At 46.4% G+C, this 14,516-nt stretch overlaps 1 protein-coding gene across 1 annotated transcript in view; it reads right to left on the bottom strand.

Annotated features, from left to right (window-relative positions):
• Nucleotides 1-12,529: 12,529 nt before the first annotated feature.
• The window catches only part of srcin1b (SRC kinase signaling inhibitor 1b), a gene marked incomplete at both ends in the record, with an annotated part of 109,945 nt that continues 107,958 nt past the window's right edge, over nucleotides 12,530-14,516 (bottom strand). The window contains one exon of the mRNA XM_079261340.1: nucleotides 12,530-12,682. Coding sequence (XP_079117466.1) covers nucleotides 12,530-12,682 — 153 coding nt within the window. The remainder of the gene's footprint in view (nucleotides 12,683-14,516) is intronic.

Genomic DNA, 14,516 nt, shown 5'->3' with positions numbered 1-14,516 from the left:
CTGAGCTAACCAACTGATGGGGGATAGACGAGCTAAAGCTAAGAGCTAACTGAGCTAACCAACTGATGGAGGATAGGCGAGCTGAAGCTAAGAGCTAACTGATATAACCAACTGATGGAGGATCGACGAGCTAAAGCTAAGAGTTAACTGAGTTAACCAACTGATGGAGGGTAGGCGAGCTGAAGCTAAGAGCTAACTGAGCTAACCAACTGATGGAGAATAGACGAGCTAAAGCTAAGAGCTAACTGAGCTAACCAACTAATGAAGGATAGGCGAGCTGAAGCTAAGAGCTAACTGAGCTAACCAACTGATGGAGAATAGACGAGCTAAAGCTAAGAGCTAACTGAGCTAACCAACTGATGGGAGAATAGACGAGCTAAAGCTAAGAGCTAACTGAGCTAACCAACTAATGAAGGATAGGCGAGCTGAAGCTAAGAGCTAACTGAGCTAACCAACTGATGGAGAATAGACGAGCTAAAGCTAAGAGCTAACTGAGCTAACCAACTGATGGGAGGATAGGCGAGCTGAAGCTAAGACCTTAGCTGACTAAAAAGGTAAACCTGACCTATTAAACCTGAAATATCTTTGTAGCAGGCTGTAAACATGTTCTTTTCTCTTTTTAACATGAGGCTCAGTGAGGATCGACTCCCTTCTGGAGCCACTAGTGGACAAGGAGAAAACTTCAAGTTTTACCTTCACTTTGACCCACCAGAGGATGCAGTTTGAGCCTGAGAGCGTCTGCGATGCCGCCGCTGTGATCTCAAAACGAACTAAACACTAACAGCTGTCGTGTTCGCTTCGCTTACAGGTGGAATCTCCGCTAACTGGAGATGCAGGTACGGAAACAATTATGCTAACAATGGAGTTGCTTTCCTGTGCAAACATGAGGTCAATAAGCAAATGTACTCTCAGCTTCGACTGCTGGTGGATGTCCCACGATGCAGCGAGACCCTCCCCCCTCCATGTGGAGACATCTGTCGACATTAACTCGTGTTTCTCTGCAGGAGTTCCTGACTTGCTCCTTCTTTCCTGTCCTCTCCACATCCAACCGGTCCAGGTAGATTCCATCCTTCCTGCTTCTCCTGGAGGTTTCCTTCCTGTTAAAACAGAGTTTTTACTCATGACTGTCGCCCACCGCCACCAGCAGCTCAGAATATGATGATGATGATGATGGTTTACCTTCATCCTCAGGTCTCGCTGGATCAGGAGGACATCATCTATCTAAAATTACACACTTCAACATCAGCGTGAGAAGAATCAGACATGAAAAAATGTAAACGAATGAGACGCCGACTGCGCTGATGTATAAGAGGTTCACCTTTATTGTCACAAAAACACAACAGGAATGTACAAAAGCAGCGACCTCTGCGGTCGGGTTGATTTTTCTGACACGAAGCAGCAACTTCTCCTCCTCCAACACAAAGTTGTGCCGTGTTTTGCTCCGTTTAGTTTACAGTATACTGACGCTGGAGTAGTTATCACGAACAACACTTATCCCACACAGCAAGCAGCACTTTCAGACTGAAGGAACGCCGATTTAGTTGATTTACAACATCGTTCAGAGATCTCTCCATAAATGTTACAGCTGTTTTTTCTTTATTCACACAGAAGTTGGAACAGAATACAAAAATCTATGTTACTGTACACTTTTTGTTTACTCTATCATCCACTCACAGGTATACACAGAATTATTGACAGGAAAATGAGACCTCTGTTGAGCCAGCGTGCAGATTTCCAGGAATGTATACAGTTTGCATGCCATGTCTTTTTTTTTTTTTTTTTTTTCTCCTATAAAAATTTCACATAAAATCCATTTTGTAATATATGATTTGGGTTTATATACATGATTTAACATCCACAAACATTTTAAACAATCACACATTCATCAAGAAACCATCGATAAACAGTTTAAACTGTATAATCTGAGCAGTGTACGCACACCGTTGGTTATAATAGAGTAAAACAGCTACGAATGAGGCGTCCCGTCAGTGAGGTGATTGTTTTCATGTGCTTTTCAGAAATGCTGTGGCACCATTTTACCGTCCGGTCGGTCACGAGCGCCTCCTGGTCTCTACAACAAAGTGTGATCATGGTTCGTTTCATGGTTTGCAGGAAAAATAAAAAAAATCTTTAACGCAGAAAAATAATAATTTACAGGATAAATGTGTTACATGCTTATGAATCCTCTTCAAGTATAAAAATACAAAAAAAGCTTGATTATATAAAACATAGATGACACTTTTTCTTTTTTACATGTTTCTCTTTAAAACAAAACTAAATGATCATATAATATACAATATATCTGTAAAGTGGCTCAGGTTAAACTTTAACGGTATTTTTCTACTTCTGCATTAGCTTATATGCTACGTCTGAGCCTACAAATACATTCCATATATATATGTGCATCGACTATAAACTCTAATTTTATTCCCTCCAGCATCAGGTCAGTTCGCTGTTTAAGGTTTCACTCTCCATGTTTTGGTCCAGGTTACTGGTCACAGTACAGGTTTCTTTTAACTTTTATGATAAACTTGATAGACATGTTGTTGACGAGGAAAACATTATTTGCGTCCCAGTTTCACATTTTGGACTGAACTCAAGCTCGACGGCAGAGAAAACACAGTTAAACAGTCTGAATGCTGAAAATCTGATTGACACTGGCTGGTTCACTCTGCACATGCTGCGAGAGTTGCATCCTTTAGGAAAACAGTGAACACAGAGGATATTCACACAAAAAATATACTTTTATTTCTGTGTTTTTCTGCTTTTATTTTGTCAGGCAGTTGTACGACAAAAAATGTTTACTTATAAACCAAAACTGCGTGTAACTTTACAGCTAAATGCGGCGTTTTGCTTTCCAGGGCCGAGTCACACGCTAGAAACTGGATATCAACACATTGGCTGCTCTGATCATGCATCACTGCAAAGAGAAAATCACAGAGGAAGAGATGAGCTGAGTTGATATCAGACTGACTTTTGCTGTCAGAAGAGCGCTCAGAGAAGAGACGGGATGTAAGAAGGGATGTTGCTCTGAGACGTTTCAGCTCATTTAAATAGTTTCCAGACTCGAGTTGCTCTAATACAACTCTGATTCCAGAACATCTGACGTAAATCTCCCAGTAACGTAAAATTCTCTGTAACGTACAGGTACAGCTACGTTTCTTAGCTTTAATACTCTACGGCTCAGACCGAGGGTCAGTGCGCTTCTATGGAGCTGCCGACGTAGTTCTAGCTTACCGTGGCGCCACATTTCCCATCCATGTGAAAATGTGACACTGATAATCAAGTCGTTCTGATTCTTCCCAGGATTTCCCCAAACGGAGCCAGAAATTCTACTTTCTCCTTCCTGAAACTGAAAACATGTTTTTCTACTTTCATTAAACCCTATAAATTCCACATATATCACCATTTCACCGTCTCAGTGTCAGTAATGAACCCGACTTTGTCACGTTTCTGTTAAAGTGAGGAAAACAAAAAAAGCAGCAACTCTTCAGCGCTCTGCCATTTGTTGGCCGCCATGTTGGGAGAAACGAGGCTGGGATGGATCCAGCACCAGTCGCCTCCGATGCGGCCCAAAACGGTGCGGGTTTATATAGTAGCCGACAAACCAGCAGCCAGAACAGCAGATTGTGTTCTGGTTCTATTTATGTTGATACAATCTTGCCTTTGTTTTTATCCTCCGCTTCCAGTTCGTCACTCCTTCACAATAAAAGCTCTGACTGTATTTACTTAGAAGCTGCAGATTTCTCCAACGTTTTCCTCGACATCTTTCAGCCAGAATCTCTGTTCTCCTGTTCAGGTAAATAAACGTGAGTTCAGCTCCGTTTGGTTTTAATTCCAACAGAAAACAATCTGAAGAGACATTTTCTGAAGGTGGTGAAACGTTTTTAAAACCTGTAAAACCCGAAAGCTCGGTTTTGTTTCCGGATCTGCGGCCGTGACGTTTTCTGATCGGGTCTGTTGTGAAGAATATTTAAGGTTTTAGTTAAAATAATCTTCCAGTTTAATGAACTCTGCTGCTGAGAACAATGAAGACCAGATGAAGACATGACCTTCAGTCCAGATAAAACTGTCCTATTTAGTTAAATCTGCTGCAGAAACGGAGACAGTGCTCCTGATTTCAGGATTACATCAGTCAGTGTTTCATCCTGCAGCTAAATATTTATTCTATTCTAAGTTATTTCTCCATTTATTATTCAAACAACGACGTATTTAAGATGAACTCTGTAATATTCCAGCTGAAGTTTCACTGTTTGGGTTTCTATAAAAACCATAAAATGTTCAGTTGAAACAGACGATAAAAGCCTGAAGATATTTCGTCCAACTCGCTCCGTTAGTGGCTGAAATGATGTAAATAAGGGAAAATACTTTATCTGTTGCAACAAGAGGCTCTACGGGGGAAATTACATTCTTTTATGTGAAAAAACAAACTTTGCTTCTGATATAACTCACAGAACACGCGCTTCGAGCTGGAAACCAGAGCAGATTCTCCATGGCGACGACGTGCCTTCGGACCTGAATCTGTTTAAATCCAGACACGTCTAAAAGATGCTGCGGATTCTCCTCAAGTTTCCACTGAATGTAGATCAATTTTAAAACATTCACTTTAAACTCAACTTGCCCCAAATTCCAACTAAACGTCTGAGATCCCGCTGAGTGGGTTGGATGATGAGCAGGATGTAAATAATGAACGGAGACGGCGCTGACGCGGAGAGCAGACAAAGTGCACTTAAAGCCTGTAAATCGAGGCTGTGGATATAAAATCACAGCTTCATTGTTTTATTCATGCAAAGCAGTCTGGATGCAAGAAGCTCAGCGGGTTAGACTATTTCTGCTCCCTCCTCCCATCTGGAACGGGACAGACAGACCAGACGCATCCTGATGGAGTCCTCCTGAAGGAGTCTGCATGCTCTCCCCGTCTATGTGCCGGTTCTCTCCGCGTACCGGCCAGAAGACACGCATGTTGTGTTCATTGGTTACTCTAAAGCAGGGGTGCCCAAACTTTTGGCCTCGAAGGGCCAAACTGAAAGTGATCCAGTGAGCCGTGGGCCAAACACTTCAGCTTTCAGGATGAAGCACAAGTAAATGTATGAAGTTATTTTAGTTATTGTTCAATAGCTAATACGGTGTGTTTTTGCTTTTTGGGCAAATAAAATGTTACATAAAAAAATCAATGTGGCAAAAGAACAATAAAGCCACAGTTCAAGGGGCAAGAAACAATAATTACAGCTGCTAAACTGCAACATGTCAGCAAGAAGAAACAGTGTGTGGAACAAGGCAAGGTGCCGATACTTAGTGAGACACATGAAGTTGGTCTGTGGACATCTCCAGTCTCTCCATGATGGGTTGCACCTGGCTCACTGACAAGGTGAGGATGTCGTCGAGGTGAGTCAGACCCTCTGAGTCTGGACCTATCGAGGTTCATGACACTTGTTACTGTCTTTTCATCAGCTCTGTGGGGTATTGATATAAACAACCACTAGTGAGGCAAAAGCAAAGTGCTGGCGGGCTGATTTTGGGCACCCCTGCTCTAAAGCGTCTCTAGCAGTGAGTGAGTGGTGGTTTGTCTCTGTGCTGGACCGGTGATGGACCGGTGACCTGCCCAGGTCCAGCTTCCCTGCAACCCCTAACTGCATTAAGGGCTGTAGAAAACAACTGACTTGCATCCTGACGTCCTGAGACTGGTCGTGGCGACTCTCCTCATGCATACGACGGAGACGTTTGGTTAAATTATTTACGTATTATTTCCACACGTTTCTGGTTCTGCATTCAGAGCATCAGAACCCTGCAAACACGATTAAACGCAGGTTTGTGTTCTACTGGCTGCAGATCTGTGATCGTTCCTTCAGTTTCATCAGGTGATCGGAAGAGTCGATGCTCTCAGCTGAGAAAACTTTACTCTTCATCATTCTGCAGGTTTTAAAGGATCTTTAGGTATCGATCGCCATGGCAACAGTTAGTCTGAAGGTTTTAGAGGCTTCCTGCTTCAACGCACCCGGGTTAAATCAGTGGGTCATTCCCAGGTTTGTGCAGAAGTCGACGTTGCTGCGGAGATCTTGAAAACATCTCTACATCTTCTTCGTTCCAGCAGCTCATATTTACGGTTTTATTTATTTAAAAAAATCTCATTATTCAGCATTTCTGCCTGAAGCTGCTGTGAAACTGGGACACAGATACTGTTTGGTTGTTAGTTGTGGTAGAAGATGGATTCACATGTTAGAGGTGACAGCTGCTACAAGAGAGTGATGGATGGGGGGGTGGGGGGGGTGTCAACCTTTTTGGACAACTGTCACCCCCCCAGTTGCTCCCCAATTTAGTGACCTCTAGCTGATAGAGTCATAGACAAAATCTCACACCTTCGAGGTCTGAAAATGGAATTAGAAGTCCGAAACCAGAGTGATCCGAGTACCCACTCCTCACGTAATTAGTCCAGATGAGACCTGAGAAGCAGAGAATGACAAAAGGCAAAGCGAGGGGGGGGAGGGGAGGGGCAGAACGAAAAGTCGGGCTCACACACCAAAAAGATGTCAGAAAAAGCAGCGAAGGAAAACATCAGCAGAACTGATGACCAGCTGATCAATGAGCGGCGTGTCAGCGGTGACAAAAGCTCAGCGCTGCCCCGAGAAGCAAGCGTGGGGGGGGGGGGGGGGGGGGGGGTGTTGAAGCAAAGAAGGAAACAAAACATTCAATGGAGACATGAAGCGGTGAAAGGGAGGGGGGAGAAAAAAGATAAATCAAAATTTACTAACAGACAAACGTATTTCAAGTTTCTGTTCAATCTTTCATGGAGGAGTTGTGAGTCACTGAAGCTGAACGCTGCCTCCCTGCTCTAACGCTGCAATCTGATTGGCCGGCGGGGCTTTTGGCGCATCGGCGTGACAGTCGTCGTGCTCGTGGGTAGATGATAGAGGCTGTCGCTGAGCTGCAAACAGGCAGAAATGATGCAGAGCTGCGCCGCTGTCAGAAAATCTGCCTTTATTCAGCTCCTCTTCCTCCTCCGTGTGACGCAGGGAAACCAGCAGAGGAGGAAGAAGAGAGGGGAGGAGGTGGGGGGGTGAGAAAAAGGTGAAAAACAAGGAGATGAAAGGCTGTGGCGAGGAACTGAGGATGAGGAAGAGGGATGACAGAGGAAACGAGGAGGAGAAGTGAAAAGAAACCAAACGAGGAGAGTAAAAAATAAAAAAAGAGATTAAGGACAGGAAGATAAAAGTTCCGTTCTTCAAGCAGCGACAGCAGGAAGGAGGAAGAGGAATGGAGGAAGAGGAGAAACGAGGTCTTTCTTCTAACTGGCCGCCAGCAGCAGCAGCAGAGTCTCTGCAGCTCCTCTCTGAGCCAAATGAATGAAGCGAGAGGAAAAACAAACCTGGCGGTCCGCCGCTCCCCTCTGCAGACGCCGCGAGTCGGGAGGAGGCGGGGCTGCGTGCAGGAAGGTCGATGACGGAAACGTTTCTACGTAACTAGTGGTTCACCGCTAGGTTGGACTTTTCCTGCAGCGCGTGTCGGTGAAACGACTTAACTCTGCTCACATTTCTCTTTTCTGTTTGAAGCAGAATATTTAGGTAAATCCAGTGAAAAGGCTTTAAAACGGAGCGGCTGCATCCACAACAGCAGGAGAGAAAAACAGAATAAATAATAAAATATGAATGAAGTTTGATCAGAAGGACGTGTGTTTCAGAACCATGGATGTTACAGTGTTACGGTTTTTGGTGACATCAGACCTGCTACTCACACTGCAGGTATAAAATCCTTCATTCATTATCTGAACCGCTTAATCGATGAAGGGTTGCAGGGAGCTGGAGCCCCAGCAGCCTGCGGGTGAGGGGGGGTTGACACCCTGGACAGGTCGCCAGCCATCGCAGGGCGAAGGTATAAAATCACGACTCATTAAAAAGCAAAGTTGGAAACGATGTGGGGACGAGTCGAGGAAATATTTAGAGCAGCAGAGGACAAAACTTCTCTCATCGGGTCAGGGTCCTGAGATGGTCACATGTGGCGAAGATGATCAAGAGAGGGGGGGGGTGTCATGGATATGCAGGAGCAGAGAGGACGAGTGGCGCTCCATGTTTAACTCCTCGAGTTCTGGCTGAATAGAACTTCCTGTTCACGGAACCACTTACTGCTCTGATTGGACGGCCTATGATGCTCTAATTGGACGGTCTACGATGCTCCGATTGGACGGTCTACGATGCTCTGATTGGACGGTCTACGATGCTCTGATTGGACGGTCTACGATGGTTTGATTGGACGGTCTACGATGCTCTGATTGGACGGTCTACGATGCTCTGATTGGACGGTCTACGATGCTCTGATTGGACGGTCTACGATGCTCTGATTGGACGGTCTACGATGCTCCGATTGGATGGTCTACGATGCTCCGATTGGACGGTCTACAATGCTCCGATTGGATGGCCTACGATGCTCCGATTGGACGGCCTACAATGCTCTAATTGGACGGTCTACGATGCTCTGATTGGACGGTCTACGATGCTCTGATTGGACGGCCTATGATGCTCTGATTGGACGGTCTACGATGCTCTGATTGGACGGTCTACGATGCTCTGATTGGACGGTCTACGATGCTCTAATTGGACGGTCTACGATGCTCTAATTGGACGGTCTACGATGGTTTGATTGGACGGTCTACGATGGTTTGATTGGACGGTCTACGATGCTCCGATTGGATGGTCTACGATGCTCTGATTGGACGGTCTACGATGGTTTGATTGGACGGTCTACGATGCTCCGATTGGATGGTCTACGATGCTCCGATTGGACGGTCTACGATGCTCCGATTGGATGGTCTACGATGCTCCGATTGGACGGTCTACGATGCTCCGACTGGACGGTCTACGATGCTCCGATTGGACGGTCTACGATACTCCGATTGGATGGTCTACGATGCTCCGATTGGACGGTCTACGATGCTCTGATTGGATGGTCTACGATGCTCTGATTGGACGGTCTGGAGGTGGAAGCTGAAACATAACTAACGACAATCCGATCGAATAATCCGACGTGTCGAGCGAGTTTATGAAAAAAATTAATCAGCTTTCTGCATACTGGGGACGGGGTTGCCAGATCTTAATAAAAAAAAAGCCTATATGTATCAAAAAGAGGGATTTTTATCCAGCCTGTCAAAATAAAAGCATGAATGAAGAGATTTTAATCAGGGGAATTAAAGTGTTCCTGCTTTGTAGCGGGGAATATCATTGGGTGGGGGACACCTACGTATGTTATCTTAGAGGCTAACACCTCCACTAACGCAGCTGGACTCAGACGAGCCAGATGTTCTGCACATGTTGCAGCTTTCACCTCCGAGAAAGAGAGAAGGAGCTGCACATCTGACAGGATGCCGTTGGTCAGCTGTTACAGCATCGATCGGTGACTGTCACCGTCTATCACAGCAGGCTTTCTCCTCCGCCGCTTCTAGAGGCCATTTTGTCACATTTTCTCGTCTCCGGGTTTTTGGGCTTTTGCTCATACGAGACGTCGGATCTGAAAGTCTCATCCAGGATGCTGTTAAAGGCGTTTTTACACCAAATATGAAGCTAAACTGAGGGTGAAATAAGCTAAAGGGAAGCAGTGAGGGCAGGTTTTATTCTGGAGGGTAAAAAAGTGGAATCAGACGTAGAAACAGATGAGCTTCTGCCTTCCTTTGCTTTCAGGTTCTGCTCCACTTCAAGCCTCCTTGTTCCTGCTAACTCGTCCTCCACCTCATCCCCTCATACAGACAGAAGCTGAAGCTCTCTAAACCTGCAGTGAGGACTTCTAAGAAGTGGACCAGCGAGGCTGTGGAGGAGCTTCGCTCGTGTTTGGACACAACAGACTGGGACGTGTTTAGAGCTGCCACAGACAGCTTGGATGACTACTCAGACACTGTGACGTCATACATACAATTCTGTGAGGACAGCATTATTCCAACAAAAACCAGGGTTACTTTTAACAATGACAAGCCCTGGTTCACGCCCAGACTGAGACAGCTGAGGAGGGAGAAAGAAGCAGCCTACAGAGCCAATGATAGAGAGAGCTACAAGGGCGCTAAGTACCAGTTCTCAAGAGAGGTGGAGCAGGCGAGATCTCGGTACAACAAACGTCTGAAGGAGCAGTTCTCTGACAATGACACCGTCTCTGTCTGGAGAGGGCTCAGGCAAATCACAAACTACAAGCCTAGAGCCCAACTTGCTGCTGATGACTTACAACTGGCTGAAAATCTTAACACCTTTTATGCCAGGTTTGAAGTTTCACACCCCTCCCCCACCACCTTCACCACTGTGGATAGTACAATCCCCTCTGACCACCCCTCCCCCTCCACTGCCTTCTCGGTGACAGAAGAGGATGTGCTCAAGCTTTTCCGTAAGCAAAACCCATGGAAAGCTCCGGGCCCAGATGGTGTCTCCCCCGCCACCCTGAGACACTGTGCAGGCGAACTGTCTCCGGTCTTCACGGACATTTTTAACATCTCCCTGGAGTCCTGCCATGTTCCAGCCTGCTTCAAGCTGTCCACCATCGTCCCTGTCCCCAAGAAGCCCCGTATCACTGGACTTAATGACTACAGGCCTGTGGCGTTGACGTCTGTAGTCATGAAGTCATTTGAGCGCCTGGTCCTCTCTCATCTCAAGTCCTTCACCTCCCCCCTCCTGGACCCTCTGCAGTTCGCCTACAGAGCCAACAGGTCTGTAGACGATGCCATCAACCTAGCCCTTCACTTCATCCTGCAGCACCTGGACTCCCCGGGAACCTACGCTAGGATCCTGTTTGTGGACTTCAGCTCTGCATTCAACACCATCCTCCCTGCTCTGCTCCAGGACAAGCTCTCCCAGCTCAACGTGCCCGACTCTACCTGCAGGTGGATCACTGACTCCCTGACGGACCGGAGGCAGAGCGTGCGGCTGGGGAAGAATGTCTCCACTACTCGGACTATCAGCACAGGATCTCCACAGGGCTGTGTACTTTCTCCCCTTCTCTTCTCCCTGTACACCAACTGCTGCACCTCCAGCCATGACTCTGTTAAACTGATCAAGTTTGCGGATGATACCACCCTCATCGGGCTCATCTCTGACGGTGATGAGTCTGTCTACAGGAGGGAGGTAGACCGGCTGGTGTCCTGGTGCAGCAGCAACAACCTGGAGCTCAACGCTCAGAAGACAGTGGAGATGATCGTGGACTTCAGGAAAGTCACAGCTCCCTCTCCCCCCCTCGTCCTGACAGACTCCCCCATCACCACTGTGGACTCCATCTGCTTCCTCGGCACCACCATCACACAGGACCTGAAGTGGGGGCCGTCCATCAGCTCCCTGATCAAAAAGGCCCAGCAGAGGATGTACTTTCTTCGGCAGCTGAAGAAAGCCAAGCTGCCGGCCCAGATGATGGTGCAGTTCTACACGGCCATCATTGAGTCCATCCTCACCTCCTCCATCACCGTGTGGTACGCTAGAGCCACGGTCGGGGACAGACACAGACTGCGGCGCATTGTGCGCTCTGCTGAGAAGGTGATTGGCTGCAGCCTTCCATCTCTCCAGGACTCGGGGGCGTGCAGGTCGGATAGCAGCTGACCCTTCTCACCCTGGACACAGACTTTTTGAACCACTCCCCTCGGGCAGGAGAACAGTTTCTTTCCCTCTGTTGGACTCATGAACACTTTATAAAACATTGGACTCATCACATGGTCACTTTACACCTGTCACTTTATTTCTCATACTAGTATCATCTTTCTACTTGCACTTTTTTTTTTTTTTTAACTTGATATACTTATTTCCTTTGTATGCCCTTTTATTTTATATTACATTTTTAAAGTATTTTTTTTTCATAACTAATATTCTTTCTTTTATACTATTACTTTATTAATGTTATATGTTGCACATTAGCATCAAAGCAAGTTCCTAGTTTGTGAATTTTGTAACTCACTGACAATGGCAATAAAATTTATTCTGATTCTGATTCTGATTCTGACCTCATCGTCTTGCATATTAGGTTGTAGCATTATAAAAGGCAAGTGAGCTAGCTTAACGGACCGGCCTTTCGGCTGGAATGCTGCCCGCTAACCTGCATGTGGGAGGATGAGGGATGAGGAAGAGCAGCGTGCTGTAATTACTGGATGATCAGACAGAGATGAGGAGGGCTTCAGTGAGAGGAAACATGATCGGATCACGGTGAAACATCATTGCTTGGAAGTTCGACACAAAGTCAATCCGTGGCTTTAAGTCCATGTTGCACAACAGAAGCAAAGGTCGTCTCTGAACGGATCGGATCGCTAATAAAGCTAGTTTTTTTTAGCCACAAGCATCACCGAGGTCTTCCTCGGGAAACCAAAACATCAACAGACTCGTACGACAAAAAAACTTGATGTCTAAGTACGCTAGGTGTGATCCAGTAACTCCAATGTTAAAACACACATCAAGAACTGGTAGAAATATTCTGCAGGAAGCTCCCTCATCGTGTCTGCAGTTTATCATCCGGCAGAAGCTGCGGGGGGGCGGAGCTTCCGTTGGAGTGACAGCAGAGAGGAGAAGCAGAGGCGAGCCAAGCGCTTTTAGAAGTGGAATACCTGCTGCTGGCCCTGGACTTTAGTGAAATCCTCTTTCTGCTTGCGGGTCTTGGGCCGCTCCAGGCTGCCCTGCTGCAGGTGTTTCAGCCGGGCCGCGACAGTCGGACCCTTAGTCGGTCCCGGAGAGTTGCTGCTGTTCTGTGGGAGCAGAGAGACCGTGATGCATCAAACTGTCAGCAGAGAGTGTGAAGTGACGACCAGCCCGGATAAACAGCTGGACGCAGTGAATACAGGACATTGATGACAAATCAGATTCACACACACACACACACACACACACACACACACACACACACACACACACCTGAAGCGTCTGCTGTCAGTACAGACAACTGAGTCGGCAGGTTGACATAAAATCACTTTGTTGGGATGATTTCAGCATGTCGGACATTTCCATCATCCTGAAATCTGATCATTTGATCTGCAGGTCTGCAGCTGGATGGCTTTGGGGGGGTCCTGCACTGCAGCCCTATGGCTGCGGTGGGGATCCTGGCATGCTGAGATGGTTCCAGTGGCGGTGCCTGCTGTGGTCATGGGTGAGCTGGTGGATCCTCTTACAGCAGGATGGAGCCAGACGTCCGTTACGTTTTATTTAATGAGTGTTCATTAGCTGCACTGTCGGTGATGTCGTTCCAGATATTTAAGAAGAGGAGAAGAAGACGCCGTACAACCCACCACTAATTCCCCCCCAAAATACTTCTGAAACTGTGGTAGCCTCTGACTTATCTGCATACAAATACTACATGGAAAACACAGCTGTACTACAATTCCTGCAGCGTTTTACCACTTCCAGTGAATATGAAGCCAGAGAAATGGCTTCCTCCCCCAGATCGCCGCTGGAAACCGGAAAGATGCTCGGAAGAATGGAGAAAATGGAGCATCTGAGCAGAAAATGTTTTGACAGAAATGAGCAGTTTTATCTGATTTAGGAAAATGAGGATTTGGTCACATCTGGTTCAGGAAAGGAACCAAAGCAAACATAAGTTCAGGTGGAGCAGGATGTTTTCAGCTCAGTTTGCTGCTTCGCTTTGTTCATGTTTGTTTTCTTCCTTCACTTCTTTGATGTGCCAACAATCCCTCGCTGTCAGATGCATTTCCACCTGCTGCTGGGAGGTTTTTACCTGCTAACCTGACTCCTTTCTCATCTTCCAGCCTGATATCATTTCAGTCTTTTTCTTTAAACGTGTAAATAAACAAAGTGAAGAAATCCAGCTGTAATGATCAACAACAGGAAGATTTGCCTTCATCACAGATGAATTTATAAAATCAACGTGAGGAAATGCTTTCTGCCTGCAGCTCTGTACTTCAATCCTCCTCCTCCTCCTCCTCACTCCATCTCTCCTGATTGTTTTGACAGCTACCTGCCTGGTGGCGTCGTGTGATAATCCAACAAAAAACAAGACCTCTTTACTTTGCTAGATGTGAGTTGTTAGGAGGAGCACCGACTGATCGGAGCCGTCAGCTTCAGTCTTCACATCACAGCCCTGAAGAAGCTGCATGTTTACAAGCAGCAGCTCTGGTCAGGCCGACCCAACAGACGGAGACCACGTCATCGCTGCAGGCAAGAGGCCGAAATATGTCTTTATGTTTTTATCTGTTTGTTTCAGACTGAAGCCACTGATGTTGGTCAGAGCGTCCTGGCTTTGAACGGTCGTTTGGCGTTTCATTGTGAGATCTGCTGCTATACGTGGGTCTCTTCAGGCCAAAGACCTTTCAGTCTATAATGGAGAAACATCAGCTTGTCCACACGCAGCAGAAAAATAAAGACGTTTTTCTGCCATTTGTCCTGAAAACGCAGATTTACAACATTAAATATTTTTCTTTCAAAAACTTCCCATCAAATATAAGCAGATATTGTGTTTCCCCTCAGGAACAGCATGGACGCACCAACGTGGCTCCGTGTGGACGGATGTGTCTGTAAGACGGGGAGAAACACCCAGCTACATGTGTAGACAGCATTAAAATATAAGTA

Source organism: Telmatherina bonti, assembly GCF_933228915.1.
Source record: "Telmatherina bonti genome assembly, chromosome: 21".
Taxonomy (NCBI): domain Eukaryota; kingdom Metazoa; phylum Chordata; class Actinopteri; order Atheriniformes; family Telmatherinidae; genus Telmatherina; species Telmatherina bonti.
The sequence above is the reverse complement of the archived record's forward strand: the minus strand, read 5'-3'. Positions and strand labels throughout refer to the sequence as shown.